The sequence below is a fragment of the Mastigoproctus giganteus genome, chromosome 13 (assembly GCF_048544385.1).
Source record: "Mastigoproctus giganteus isolate SK-2022 chromosome 13, ASM4854438v1, whole genome shotgun sequence".
NCBI classification, from domain to species: Eukaryota; Metazoa; Arthropoda; class Arachnida; order Uropygi; family Thelyphonidae; genus Mastigoproctus; species Mastigoproctus giganteus.
In genome coordinates, this window is record NC_143587.1 from 80,129,934 (window position 1) to 80,146,391 (window position 16,458).

General features: G+C 37.8%; 1 protein-coding gene across 1 annotated transcript in view; it reads left to right on the plus strand.

Annotated features, from left to right (window-relative positions):
* The window catches only part of LOC150076212 (prestin-like), a 402,991-nt gene that overhangs the window by 51,542 nt on the left and 334,991 nt on the right, over positions 1–16,458 (plus strand). Inside the window, exon 3 of the mRNA XM_090387581.1 lies at positions 13,134–13,302. Within this exon, the coding sequence (XP_090243707.1) occupies positions 13,134–13,302 (169 nt within the window). The remainder of the gene's footprint in view (positions 1–13,133; positions 13,303–16,458) is intronic.

A 16,458-nucleotide genomic window follows, 5' to 3' on the forward strand; every position in this document is an offset into this window, starting at 1 on the left:
ATGTAGATGCAAAATACTCGTTTAGATTGTTAGCAACCTGAGCAGGATCCTCAACTGTTGAACCATCAATATCCAGTGGACCAATCTGATTCATCCCTTTCCTTCTTGAGTTTAAATAGGTAAAGAACTCTTTTCTGTTTTTCTTTGCATCCTTTGCCAAGGATTTTTCGTAGTCTGCCTTTGCCTGCCTAATCTCCTTTGTGACCTGGTTACAGACCAACTTATATCTATCATAGGCTTCCATGTCACCCATTAATTTGTATGTATCCCATGCATTTTTCTTCTCTGCCACATATCTCATTAGTTCATCTGACAACCATTTAGGCCTAAACCTTGAACAATATTTCTTAGTTGGTATGTAAAGCCTGGTAGCCTCCAAGATTAGTTCCTTGAATGCTTCCCATTTTGAGTTCGCTGTTGGTAACATCATCAGTTGGTCCCACTGTATAGAATTTAAATACTGTCTCAGACCATCATAGTCGCCTTTACGAAAACAAAAACCCTTCCTTTACCTCTGATGGTAGTTACCTACTTGAGTAAATCCCACTTCAACACACTGTGATCATTGCCACCTTGTGGTTCATTTATCTGAAGATTCTTAATGCATGAAGAATCATTACTGATAATCAGATCAAGAGTATTGCTCCCTCTTGTTGCCTCATGAACATGCTGATGTAGAAAGCAATCATCCAATAAGTCCACAAAAGCCTTGCTAGTGTGCGAGTGACCAATCCACAAATTCCAGTCAATATCTGGGAAATTAAAATCCCCCATTATAAGACTCTCTGATTTACTGGCTCACTATATTTCCCTGTACAATAGCTTATTATACTCATCAGAGTCATTAGGCCTATAGCACACTCCTACTCTCAATTTTGATTTCCCTATGCTTATGTCACACCAAACTGACTCGACACTGCCCTGTCCATCGATGTCGACTGGCTTCACTTCCTTGGACTTTATGTGTTTCTTAACTAATAGCATAACCCCTCCTCCCCTCCTGTCCTGTCTATCCTTTCTATACACATTGTATTCCCCAAATTCCAGTTCCGCATTCCTTATATCTGTGTGACACCATGTCTCTGATATCCCAACAATATCTGCCTTTGATGTTTTGAGCAATACCTCAAATTCATCAAATTTATTTACCAAACTCCTAGCATTGGTGTACACGCAGGTATACATGCACCTGTTTCTATTCTTAGCTACCCTAACACAACCCATGTGTTTACTTGTACTGCAATGACTCCCAGCAGTCTCTGAAATATCCTGCATCTTGTTTTTCAGGCTTCTGCTCATTTCAATAGAAGCAGTGCAAGAATCACTTCCACCTCTGCCAGTGGCTACTGTTAATCTATTAGTCCTTGTATCCCCCCCAACTAGCAGTTTTCCGACCCACCTAACACTGCCTCGACAGCATCAGCAAAAATTCTTGCAATAGTTTTGGCAAGAGACCAGAATGCTCGGCTACCATTAGGGCAAGAAGCAAGTTTTCTACTCTTAGCCAGTTCAAACTCTAGTTTGGACTGATTAATAACTGTTTACAATTGTTGCGAGCTTTGGTGTAGGTAGAAAATGAAACTGAAGAATTAGAAACAAGCCAATTACGATATGCAACATTCTTCTCTTGAAAAGCCTTAGCACATTTATTGGAAAACAAAGGTTTAGATAAAGGATGAGATTTTAAAGTGGAATGTGGGATAAAGGATTCCATTCCTACAAGAATAATTTCCCTGACATGATCTAAGCAAATGTTGACATCAGAAGTTTTGAAACATTAATCTGACCAAAGAAAAGAAGAAAAGAAATCTTGCATATCCTCCCATTTTGCATTCTTGTAATGCCAGACAATATGAGGTTGGGAATAGTCATGAGATAAAGGTTCCATTGGAGAAGAGACAGTCACTAAGTTGTGATCTGAGGTGCCTAAAGGACCACTCAATTCAACCATGTACTTAGAAGGGTTATTTGTGAGAAAAAGATCAAGCATGTTGGCTCTATGGTTAGGATTGTCCAGTATTTTTGTAGGTAAATGAACAATCTATGCAAGGTTATTAGTAATTGCAAAAGCCTCAGCATCTCGACCAGCTGGGTTGGTGTGACTAGAAAACGGAAACCAGCTGGATTTGGGAATATTAAAATCACCAAGGAAAATTACCTCACTGTTAGGAAAGTTGGACTGGAGAAATATCCCCAGGGGCTCACATCTGGTGAGTGTGTGCTTGGCACACCCAGGGTCCTGAGCTGTGCTGTATATCATCATTCTTCTCTTTCTTGGTGATTTCCTTCTACTTTTGTCTCTCTCTCTCTCACTCAGGGTAATTCGGGAATTTTTTTTGGCTGATGCAGCATAAGCCTCAGGCTTCCTTGCACCATATAGCTAATAATAATAATAAAAAAAAAGTCAAGTTGCAAAGAAAGGAAGTCAAAGAGTTCCAAGTGATTAGTGGAGTTGGGAGAACTCCACTAATCACTTGGAACTCTTTGACTTCTTTGACTCAGATGAATTTGACTCAATGAGGTAGAGACATTTTAAGCCAGAGAAGATCGAAAAGAGGAGATTCCAATTACCAAGTCTCTGACAGGGAATATCGGAACTGACATATGTATAAGTACCACCTTTGAGGCTAAAGGAATCACACAGCGAATAGTTTGGGCAACCGAGATGAGCAGTAGTTGAATCAACTGATAACTGAGATTCTGTCAGAAAACGTACATGGGATTTGGCAGACTGCAAGTGGAAATTGACATTGTTGAGATTAGAATTGAGACCATGTATATTTGTGAAATGAACTAGGAAGTGTTTGGGAGGTTTAGATCTTTTCGCAGATAAGCTTACTCTATTAGTTTGACAATTCATGGCGTATTCAATAGTAAGAAAAAAGTGGGTGGGACATGCTGTATGAAGTAATGAAATTTTTGGATATGGCGTACACATGGTAAGAATATACCCAGATCCTTGACATAACGTGGCCTTGACAATGCCCCCCCCCCCGCATACACACTACTCGAAACTCCCTCCAGTCACTATCTGGCAGAGTAGAGGTAGCAAGATTATACACAAGCTGATCTGGAAGCCTCCTAGAGAGTAACCAATAGGTTCGGTCTGGTGTACTAACTAGTGGCCGGTTTGCGAACACCGTTTTGGAGCTGTACCCTCACAATGTAAGGAAGATTGGATCTCGCCATGATGTTCATCATAACCACAAAAATCGTCAGTTATGCTGCATGATGGAAGAGATGGGGGAAAGGTTGACTGGAACTTAACTCTGGAGACTAAACATGGGTTCCACCACTTCAAGCCTCCAATAAGCAAAGTGGTGGAATTGTACCTGTTGATGAGAGTCATCTACCACCTAGTATTGCCTGGTAACATAGAGGGGCGGCATTCCTCCATGTGGTGTGGGCACCACACCTCGACCCCTGCTTACGTTGGTTCACACCTGGGTGGTCACCTGCCGTGTGCTTGTGCATAGAGGTTATACCCAGGATTACTAAAAGTCCCACCATCGAGAAGGTGCAAGCGGAGGATTTGTCCGTCACAGACCGTCCGGACTTTGCGAAAATTGGTTCCTCTTGACTTGAGTGTCACCAGAATGTCATTTCCATCAGCATTTTCAATTCCCAGGTAGCAAATACAGCTTGTCTGGCATATCTGAGAGAATGTTTGTGACAACCTCAAGGACCACTTGTGCCACTGTTGGTGTTACTTGTAGTCTAATATATTAGTAGTGGCAAATGATGCAAGAAAGCAAACTCATACAATATCACTTCAAAAAAAACAACACTTTGTGCCTCTTGCTAATTTTGTTGCTCTTCTCTGCACCCACTCAAACAAATTCATATTCTGCAAATGCAACCTCCAGACCTGTTTGCAATACTTAAGATGTGGTCTAACCATTGCTGTATAGAACAGGATAATTTCCTCCTTTTCTTTGCTGGAAAAATTCCTGCATATCATTAACAAAACTCCCTGGGCTGTGATGAGAGCCTGGGGTTTGGTTAATGATATACAGAAATTTTGTCTCCTCCTAAGAGAACTTCATATCTGAATGCACAATTACACCGAGATCTTTTTCATTTTTAACTACATTGAGTGTGATATCGCAGCTAGTATGTTAATTACTGCTAGCTATATGAACTGCTAGCTATATGAAGTGTGTGGTTCCCAGGCATATGCCCATCTCCACCTAAATCATTCAAGTAACAGAAAAACTGTAAAATTGGCCTGATATTTAGCTAAGAAATTGAAAATCCAAAACAAGAAAAATTTTGAGATGGTTACTAATTTTAAACAAAATGTCAAAAAATAATAATTGAAATTTTATATAGAAAAGATTAAAATGTATTATAGAAATGTTTATGTGTGTAGTGTGTTGTTTATGTCAGGTCACTTTGCCATCAGGAAGCAGCTGACATCTACAGCTGCTAACTGATGCCCGCCCTCGGCTCGTGGAGCCGGACCTGCTTCACCTAATATAAGCTGTAGTGACTAAGCACAAACCCGCACCCAAGAGAGGGAGTGCAAAACTGCTGGGTGCCAGCTTTTCTGGTCTTAGGCCGCCCAAACCCAAGAGCCAAGGAAAAAAAAAAGAAAAACCACCGTAGTGGTACATGTTGAGGAACCACAGATCAGACGTATAGCTTCCTGATCTGAAGCTCCCAACCCAGATGCATTTATGCATTATTCATATATGCTGCCAATTCCACTTCTGATAAATTTCTCAAGATAGTCCTTCTGGCAAATACAGCAGCTGCAAACCTCTGCAAGGCCTGAAAACTGGATGCATCGTTCAGAAGAATCTGCACATTATCCTCAGTAATATTAGAAAGTTCATCAAAAAGTCGATTTCGCTCAGATCCATAGAAAGGGCAAAGAAACAATACATGTGACCAAGATTCCGCTTTGCCGCAGGCGCACCACGGGTCAGGCTCCAGTCCTCTAGAATGTAGTTTTTCACGAAAGGATGCATGTCCTGTCAATATATAATTGGTAAACATCGAAGGATGAAACCATGACGACACTGTTTTTGACATTGCAAAGTCTGCTAATGGAATTATCTTTCTCGTTACCTCTCCAACCTCAGAAGATCTCCACCGATTTCTCCATATTTCCACTAAAGAATTCCAAGTTCTATGTTTTTCTTCTTTAATACTATTTGTAAGATCAATGGAAATGCCCAAATATTCAGTTGGAATTCCCTTTTTCATCACATAGAGCATTCCCCGATACATTATGTATAAGTCCACAGGAATAGATCCTGCAATCACCTGCAACACATGAAGTATCTAACATCTGTTCATTTTAAATTTCATTTGTCACTTCTCAGCCCATCTGCCTAATTTATCTAAATCTTGTTGCAGTGGCATTAGCATTGGTAGGGCATATGATGCAAGAAAGCAAGCTTATATAGCATCAGCCAAAAAAAAAAAAAAACACACCCTTCCCATTTCACCCATCCATTCACTCTAAATGTTTGTCTAGTCCTAGCTTGAACTTATTTAGGTTGCTGACCTCCACTACAACACATGGAAGTTTGATCCAACTATCAACCACCCGCTGGCTAAAGACAAATTTTTGCACATCTGTTCTACAATTGTCTTTCCTCAATTTGAATTTATGCTCCCTCAGGTGAGTTATCTGAGCAAGAGGAAGAATCCCATTAGCACTGAGCTTGCACAATCCATACAAGGCCTTATACACCTCAATAGATTACCTTAAATTCTGCAATTTGCACAATTTAAGGTAATCTATTTAAGGTACTCGTTCCAGCACTCTACATCTTTCCTAAAATGAGGCCTCCAGACCTGTATACAGTACTCAAGGTGTGGCCTGACCATTGCCTTATACAAGGGGACAATCAGCCCCTTATCACTACTAGCAAAATCCTGTATATCATTGCCAAGACACCATTAGCTACTCTTGCAGCCTTTTTGCACTGCTCAGAAAACGTCATATCTGACTGCACAATTACCCCCAGGTTCTCTTCATTCTCTACTACCGTGAGTGCAGTACCACCCGGTTGATACGTTATTCTGGAGTTACTGCTACCGATCCTATGCAGTACTTTACATTTCTCACTGTTGAACTTCAGTTTCCACCTCTCAGCCCATCTGTTCAACTTTTCCAAATCCTATTGTAGTAGTGTACTATCATTACTGTCATTAACAACCCTGCCAACCTTCATATTGTCTACAAACTTAGACAAACGTTTTTAATTATACTTAGCCCCTTTATTGACGTAATTGTTAGATTAAATTATTTTCTATAAGTAGCTTATAGACCTAGTCAAGCTTCATGGTTTATTTTGATTTTAGATAGCACGATCTGGAAAGTAAATAATACCTCATGTCCGTAGATTAACCATTCGTAACTTGCCGCCATTGTTATATGATACAATGTGTGCTAGCATAAGGATTAACAGAAAACTAGATAGCGGGTATGACAGCATCAATTAATCAGTAAAATTTATTAATCTTATTAAATTTCATTGTCAATTGAAATGTACTTTTTTAACTAAATAAATATAGCGACCTAGTTATTACAAACATAACATCATAAATTAATACATATAAGTTGACAGGGGTGAGAAAGTCATATAACGTAATTCAGAGATAATATTCGATACCGAAATACATATATATAGTGTTATAACTGCATTGGGATATAGGTTTAGGGTTATATTTTGTATTGGAATTTTATTGAGCTTGAATAGAAATCATGACTCAGACCAGAACAGTAAAGCAAAAGGCTCAAACTAGTGGAAGTGCTGTGGCTCTGGGGAGTTGTTGTTGTTGTTGTTGTTATTTTGGTTTTTAGGAGCATTGGCAACTAAGGCCATATTGCTCCAGTATATGCGATGGTCATTCCCTGACCTTTCCGCATCCTCCATATTTGGTGGTGACGGGCTCAAACCCGGTCTAATCAAGAAGCATGTGCTACGTACTGCTGCTTTGGGCGCCTCCGTAGTCAGTAGTCAGGTGGGCAGGAGCAGCAGTGTGTAGCACATGCTTCTTTATTAGACCGGGGTTTGATCCCGTGACCACCAAATACGGAGGATGCGGAAAAGTCAGGGAATGACCACCGCATATCCCCGGAGCAATATGGCCTTAGTTGCTAATGCTCCTAAAAACCAAACCATAAATAAATAAATACTGCTGCTCCTTCCCAACTGGCTATGGAGGCACCAAGGCTCAGGGGAGAACTGAGGGGGGGGCGGTTGTCCTCTGAATCACAGTCTATTGAAATGCACTGCTTGTTTGATATTTGTGGAGCAATCAGGAACGGGACATGATATTCCCAAGGGGAATTTCTTTGTGTGTGCACGATGTAAGCAATGCGAGGAAATCAGGCGCCAACTCGGCATCGTTATGGGCTTATGGCCCTCGAAGGATTTAAATAGATGGGCCATCAGGTTCTCAGCTGCCCACATCAATGCCAGAGCTTGCACTTGAACATCACGCAACACAGCGGCAACCTCCAAGGCAGAATGCGCTGGTCCCAATGGAACTAGTAGTTCTGGGTGACTCTATTGTCAGGGAAACGGGGACATATTGTGCAGAAAGGATAGATGGAACAGGACCAGGGTATGTCTGCCAGGAGCAAAGGTTGATGATGTTTTAGGGCAGATATCCTTTATGCACAAAGGGTGATATTGTTGTACCCATTGGCACTAATGATATTAAGAGTAGGAGACCACCAGAATTACTTAACAAGTACAAGACAATACTGAAAAAAAGCCGAGTTAGGGTTGAATTTGAAAATGTCTGCAATTCTGCCCAGACACGATAGGAGGGAGTATATGATGAGAGCCTTGTCGATCAATTCTGCCCTGGAAAGATTGTGCAAGGCTCAAGGGTAGAATTTTTCTCAGCCTTGTCTGTGTTTGTTAACAGGAGAGACTGCTTCTACAGGGATAGGATACACTTAAATAGAAAGGGTGCAAGAATATCTGCTGATGCTATCGAGGCAGAGTTAGGTGGATCGAAAAACTGCTAGCTTGGGAGGATACACGGACTAATAGATTAACAGTAGCTGTCAGAGGTAAAAGTGATTCTTGCACTACTTCTATTGAAATGCAATTGAGCAGCAGCCTGGAAAGCAAGGCAATGAGAATTTCCAGGACTGCTGGGAGTCATAGCGGAACAAGTAAATATATGGGCTGTGTTAGGGTAACTAAGAGTAGAAACAGGTGCATGTATACTTGCATGTACACCAATGCTAGGAATATAGTTAATAAATTCGATGAGTTTGAAGTGCTACTAAAGACATCAAAGGCAGATATTGTTGGGGTATTAGAGACATGTTGTCACACAGATATAAGCAGTATAGAACTGGAATTTAGGGAGTACAATGTGTACAGAAAGGATAGACAGGACAGGACAGGAAGGGAGGAGGGTTTATGCTGTTAGTTAAGAAACACATGAAATCTAAGCAAGCGCATCCAATTGATGTTGGTGGACAATGCAAAGTTGAGTCTGTTTGGTGTTACATAAGCACTGGGAAAGGAAAAATGAGGGTAGGTGTGTGTTATAGGCCTAATGAATCTGATGAGTATAATGAGAAATTGTGCAGAGAAATAGTGGGCCATAAATTAGTGTCTTATAATGGAGGATTTTAATTTCCCGGATAGTGACTGAATTTGTGGGTTGGTCATTCACACACTAGCAAGGCTTTTGCGGATTTATTGGATGATTGTTTTCTAAGGCAGCATGTTTGGGGGGCAACTAGAGGGAGTAATACTCTTGATCAGATTATCAGTAGTGATTCTTCATGCATCAAGAATCTGCAGATAAAGGAACTACTAGGTGGCAGTGATCACAGTGTGCGAAGTGGGATTTACTCAAAGAGGTAACTACCATTAAGGGTAAAGGGAAGGGTTTTTGCTTTCGTAAAGGTGGCTACAGTGGTGTGAGACAGTATTTAAATTCTCTATGGTGGGACCAATTGATGATGTTACCAACAGCAAATTCAAAATTGGAAGCATTCAAAGAATTAATCTTGGAAGCTACTAGGCTTTTCATACCAACTAAGAAATATTGTTCAAGGTTTAGGCCTAAATGGATGTCAAATGAACTAATGAGACATGTGGCAGAGAAGAAAAATGCATGGGATACATATAAATTAACAGGTGATACGGAAGCCTATGATAGATATAAGAAAGTCTTCAGGAAGGGGAATGCCAGAGGTGAATTAAACTCTGGCAGTGAGCTAAATGATTTTGTAATAACTGAGAGCAAAGTGGAGGAGAAATTGTTGAAGATAAACATAAGAAAGACACCTGGGTGGATGGGATCTATCCAATTATATTAAAGGAGGCAGCAAAGAAACTAAGCAAACCTTTAGCTATAATTATGAGAGCTTCCTATTCAGGGGATGTACCCATGGACTGGAGATGTGCAAATGTGACTCCAATGCACAAAGGAGAATCAAAGGGCGATACAAGTAATTACAGATCTGTTAGTTCAACTTCTGTTCCATCGAAATTAATGGAGGCACTGGTTAAAGATGCACTGCAGGATCATCTAGACAAGACTTCAATTATAGCTCAGACACAGCATGGGTTTGTTAAGGGGAAGTCTTGTCTGACAAATTTGATTGGATACTATGATGTGGTGGTCAGAAGGGAACTGGATGCAAAGAAAAATTTTGATATCATATATTGGTATCTTAGAAAGGCTTTTGATACTGTTGCACATGGAAGACTGTTGGAGCAGTGTGTCATTGGAGGCAAATTGCTGTTATGGATAAAGGGATGGTTGAGTGGGAGAAGTCAGAGAGTGGTAATCAATGGACACTGCTCTTCATTGACTAATGTTATTAGTGGAGTCCCCCAGTATTCAGTGTTGGGTCCATTGTTGTTTTCTGTATTTATTAGTGTTATTGATGATGGTATATCAGGCTTAATGTCCAAGTTTGCAAATGATATGAAGGTCAGTAGGGTTGTTAATGACACTAATATCAGTATGCTGTTGCTGCAACAGCATCTTGAAAAGTTGAGCAGATAGGCAGAGAGGTGGCTACTGAAATTTATCATTGATAAATGTAAAGTACTGCATATGGGAAGCAGTAATCCCAGAGTAATGTATCAACTGTGGGGTATGCCGGTAATTGTGCAGTCAGATATGAAATTTTCTGAGCAGTGCAGATGGTCTGCAAGAGTAGCTCATGGTGTCTTGTCAATGATATACAGGAATTTTTCTAGCAGGGAGAAGGAGGTGATTATCTCCTTGTATAAGGCAATGATCAGGCCACACCTTGAGTACTGTATACAGATCTGGAGGCCTCATTTTAAGAAGGAAATAGAGCTCCTGGAATGAGTACAGAGAAGGGCAATAAAATTAGTGAATGGAACAAAGGGTTGCTCTTTCGAAGAATTGCTTAAGTTTTGAAAATTACAGTGTCTTGTGACTAGGCATCTGCAAGGTAATCTGATTGAGGTGTACAAAGACTTGAATCGTTTGAGCATGCTGAATGCTGATGGGAGATCTCCTCTTGCTCAGAATAATTGCCTGAGAGGGCATGAATTCAATTTGAGGAAAGACACATTTGTTGGATAGATGTGAGGAAGTTTTCCTTTAGCCAGTGGATGGTTGATTGCTGGAACAAGCGTCCATCTGGCGTTGGAGAAGTTGATAGCTTAAATAGATTCAAGGCAGAACTAGACAAACACATTTGGAGTGAGTGGATGGGTGAAATGAGAAGGTTTATTTTTAGCTGATGCTGAATAAGCTTGCTTTCTTGCATCATGTGTGTTCATTATTATTATTTTCACCACCATATGGTGCAAAGAAGCCTGAGGCTTTTGCTGCACCAGCCAAAAAAAAAAAAACTTGCTGAATCACCGAGTGAGAGAGAGAGAGAGAGAGAGAGAGAGAGAGAGAGAGAGAAAGAAAGAAAGAAAGTAATGCTAACACACACCTATTCTCATTTTCCTTTTCCCATTGTCCACCAACGTAAATTGGATGCACTTCCTTAGATTTTGTGTTTGTTAACTAACAGCATAACCCCTCCTCCCACCTGACTTGTCTATCCTTTCTGTATATATTGTACTCCCCAAATTCCAATTCTGCACTGCTTATATCCGTGTGGCACCACATCTCTGATATCCCAACAATATCTGCTTTTGAGGTCTTGACCAGCACTTCAAATTCATCAAATTTATTTACTATACTTCTCTCATTGGTGTACATGCATACCCTGATTACTATGGTTAAACACCCTGCCTACCTTCATATTATCTGCAAACTTAGACATTAGGCCTGATATGCCTTCATAAATATCATTAATAAGCATCAAAAACAAGGGCCTGACACTGAGCTTTGGAAATTCCATTAATATTTGTCCAACAAGCATAGTGTCCACTGATATCCGCTATCTTCTCCCACTCAATCATCCCTTTATCCATAGTAGTAATTTGCCCTTAATGCCACACTACCCCAGTCCATAAGAACTTCTGAATCCAAGGATGCTCTCATAATTAAAGTTAAAGTTATATTAAGGAAAAGAGATTTTCCTGACTTCCTTAATATAATTAGATAAATCCCATTCACCACAGGTGCATGGGATTTTACATTTACATTTCCTTTTTTACATTTAGCTTCAACAATTTCTCTTTCACTTTCAGTTATCACAAATAACCGTGAGGAAAGCTGCAAAATACCTATTTAGTTTGTTAGTAACTTGAGCAGGTTCATCAACAGTTAAACCATTCATATCTTGTGGACCAATGTGATTCATCTTCTTCCTTCTAACATTAACATAAATAAAGAAGCCTTTGCTGATTATCTTTGCTAGAGACTCCTTGGAAACTGTCTAATCTTGCCTAACCTCCTTTGTGACTTGATTGCAGACTAGTTTCTGTCTACTGTAAGCTTTCATATCACCTGAAAATTTATATGATCCCATGCATTCTTTTTTCTCTGCTATGAGTCTCATCTTAGACCTAAATGATCTCAGTATATCCGAGATCCCACACTACCAATTTTATACCAATTAAAAGATACCTTGAACGGTATCTCTTAATTGGTATAAAAAGTCTAGTAGTTTCTGCAATTACGTCCCTGGATGCTTCCCATTTAGAATTTTCTATTAACCTCATCACTTGGTCCAGCTGCAGAGAATTTTAAACTGTCTGAGACCACTGTAGTTACCTAATTGCTTTCTTTTGTTGTTCTTGCTGGTGTAGAAAGCAGTTATCCAAAAATCCATGCTACTGTGTGAGTGAACAACTCACAAGTTTCAGTCAATTTCTGGAAAGTTAAAATCCCTCAGTGGCCAGTAAATCAAATCTCCCATTTATGAATTGGTAATAAGAATGTTCCCATAAAATATTTCCAAATTAAAATACTGTCTCTCTTTGTATGTCTGTACAGTTTCTTGTTATACTTATCACTGTCATTCATCCTATAACACACCCTTGCTCTCATTTTTGTTTGCTTTTGTCACTCCAGACTGAGTCCACATTGCACTAGCTACCCTTGTCCACACGATTCACTGCCTTAGATTTTATATGCTTGTTAACTTAGAGCATAATCGCTCCTCCTTCTTATCTATCCCTTCTGTACACATTATACTCCCCATATTCAAATTCTGAAATCCTTTATCTGAATCTGAGTGACACTGTCTGATATGTACACATCTGCCTTTGATGATTTGATCAGCACTTTGAATTCATCAAATTTCTTTACTATGCTCCTAGCATTAAAATACATATAGGTAAACCTGCAATAGTTTTTTTTTTTCTCTTAGTAACCCTAACACAGCCCATGTACCTGATTTCAAAAAACCCAAATTAAACCCTAAAAAAAAAAAAATAAAATGGGCAATTAATGTAATAAACTGATATTGATTGATGCTCTAAATGTTAGAGCAACTTTCAATATTAATATTATGTTTTGTTTAAATTCCTATTATTGAGGAAGGGATTTATGATAATCTCATGGAACCTGGTAACCTCTAAAGTTTCTAAATTGTTGTTGTTATTAAAATTTTGTCTTACCAAGGAACATAGAGTATTATTTTTATATCATGTTAAAACTGTTTTTGTTTATATTGGATTAAGGTGGCAAGTATTACTGGTGAATAGCTCTGAACTTTTTTTTTTTAAGATTAAATTTTATTATTGTTTTAGGTACATCAAGCTTTAAAACGTGGCTGTGATTGTTCTTTGAAAAGAATTGCAAACTTTTTCAGAAGGTTGTTTCCTGTGATAGTATGGTTGCCACAATATCAAATCAAAGAAAGTATAGTATTGGATGTCATTGCAGGCTTCACCCTGGCTATTATACATATTCCACAAGGTAACATTAATGCAGTAACTTCTGATATAAATGTTTCTGTCTTCTGTATTTAGATGTGCAAGATTTAGTAAAGAAAATCCATGTCATTTTATGTAGTGTGTCTGTCATTAGTATATCTATCAATTTCTGTGATTGAAGTGGTGTTAATTGTCTATAATCGTAGAAATGATGGAATGACATGATAGTACATAATTTCTACAATTGTTTAATCATGATACTGTTATGCTTAGTGCTTGAAGTGGATTCAGATGAGGCAGAATTCCATCTTTTTTTTTTTTCTTTTTTTTTTTCAAGCCTCAAATCACCTTTTTGTAGACCTAAGCAGCTCCTGAGCTTTTGTCTTGATTAATTTGTAGTTAAGAAAAGTAGCTGATAGGTGACTAATATTGGAAACTGAATTTAAGATGGTTGGTCCAAACCACATTAAATCTCATATTTATCATCTTGGTGAGTTTCTACAGATTTTGAAGGTTTTTTTTTTTTTTTTTTTTTTTCACTAATAAATTATTGATCCTAAAGTATTTCTAGAGAAATAATGGTTTGTATAACGATTCCATTAATTAAAACAAAAAAAATACAGGATCTACCAAACATCAGAACACACTTTAAATTTTTATGTTTTACTCTTTAGTTTAATCTGATCCACCTTACTGATAATCCAGTAATTACAATGAATTAAAACAAAGTATATATATATATATGTATATAACAAATAATTAAAATAAATTAATAAATAAACAATTAAGCAAAATATCATTAAATTTATAAGTATCAATAGAGCTGAGAGTAACTTTTTTCCTTTTTTCTTCTCCTTCCCCAAATAATTCTTTTACTTTTCATGGTTTTTGATGTTTTTAATGTCTATTAAGACATTAAAATCATGTTAAGTTGCTTAATTAGGTGCATTAACACATATGCATATACAACTATTCTCTTCACCACATCCGTATGTTAGTCTGTCTGCATGTAACAGAGGGACTCCCAGTGAAATTTTATATTTTGGCATTTTGAAAACATTTGTCCAGCTATACCCAATTTCATTAAAATCAGACCAATAGAAATCCAGCAATTATTATTTCTTTTTTTTTTCCCATAAATTTATATGGAAAAAAGAAATTCATGGATTAAATGCAGTTTTAGTACAGTATTGTTAGCTGTAGATGGTCCATGCATACTCATGTATATCATTATGCAAGACTTGTGAACATATCACTTGTATAGAGATATATATGTAGAGGAAAAAAGAGTAATATATGGGAGGAGAGTAATAAATATTATACAGTTGTAATTAAACTGAAGGGGCAAGTTTAGAGATTGTAAAACTGCAGCGTTTAAATGTTCTATAAAGTTATATATAACCTTAATAATTAATTGATAAGGCGATAACTATATTTACTTTTCACTTCTATTAATCACAGAAAATGAAAAAAAAACATTTATAATTTAATTAAATTACTTTACTTTGCATTAATAGAGGCATATGATGCAAGAAAGCAAGCTTATGCAGCATCAGCCAAAAAAAAAATAAATAAAAAACTTCCACTTCACCCCTCTGTTCGTTCGAAATACCTATCCAGCTGAGCCTTAAATTTATTTAGGCTATCAACTTCCACAACTAGGGATGGAAGTCTGTTCCAACTGCTGGCTAAAGGCAAATTTCCACACATCTATCCTACATCTGTCTTTCCTCAATTTGAATTTATGCCCTCTCAGGTGATTATTCTGAGCAAGAGGCAGAATCCCATCAGCATTGAGCATGCTCAAACCATTCAAGGCTTTATACACTTCTGTCAGATCACCTCACCAGTGCCTAGTCTCCAGACACTGTAATTTGCAAAACTTAAGCCTTTCTTCGTAAGAGCAACCCTCTTTGTTCCATTCACTAATTTTGTTGCCCTTCTCTGTACTCATTCTAGCAACTCTATATCCTTCTTGAAATGAGGCCTACAGACCTGTATACAGTACTCAAGGTGTAGCCTGACCATTGCCTTATACAAGGGACTAATCACCTCCTTATCCCTGCTAGAAAAATTCCTGTATATCATTGACAAGACACCATGAGCTACTCTTGCAGCCTGCACTGCTCAAAAAACTTCATATCTTCATATCTTCCCACAGGTCCTTTTCATTCTCTACCACTGTCAGTGTAGTACCACAGAGTTGATACATTGCTCTGGGGTTGCTGTTTCCCATATGTAGTACTTTACATTTGTCAATGTTAAACTTCATTTGCCACCTCTCAGCCCATCTGTTCAACCTCTCCAGATCCTGTTGCAGCAGCATAGCATCAGTAGTGTCCTTAACAACCCTGCCAAACTTTGTATCATCTGAAAACTTGTACATTAAGCTTGATATACCATCATCAATATTATTTATAATATTGATGATGGTAAATGTCTGAAATATAATGCATAGCATACATTAACTGACTTGCTTTTTAATTAGAAGCAGAGTTCATGGAGTTATATGGGTCAGTGATTTCAGCATCCAAGGAAACCTTGGATGCTGAAATCGTTTAAATTGTTCCTCTCCTTTTCCATGAAAATTGTCTTGCAGCACCAACAAAAGTTACAACTAAGTTACAATCTAAGGCTTAATAACTGGGATAATAGCTTATTGCTATTACCCCAGTTATTAATTATTTAAAAAGTATCTGATTAAGTTCCAAATTTATAACTATTATATTATTTAGAGCTATTAGATAATTATACTAACTTTATAACTATTATTAATTTATCCTATATTATTAATTGAAAAATTTTTTAATTTTCAAATTATGTTGGATTAATAGTGATGTTCTCTGGAAGTGTAAATTGCTTTGTTCAGAGACCAGAACAAGATTTTTTTTTTTTTTCTTGTTTAAATAATTTGTCTTGTCCCTCAAAATGAAGGACTAATTGAACCCAAAGGATATATATATATATATATATAGAGAGAGAGAGAGAGAGAGAGAGAGAGAGTAAAAAATGTTTAAAATTAGGCTATGTTGTTTCTTTAATCGAGGTAGATAACTTTTAGTCACACATGCAAATAATTCTGTAATGTCTGTTGTCCATCATATATTGTGATAGTTTGTTGGTCTTGTATCCATTGCTTACCAATTAAATGGATTATTTACATTACATAAATAATGTGACCTATAAATAGGAAAATTGT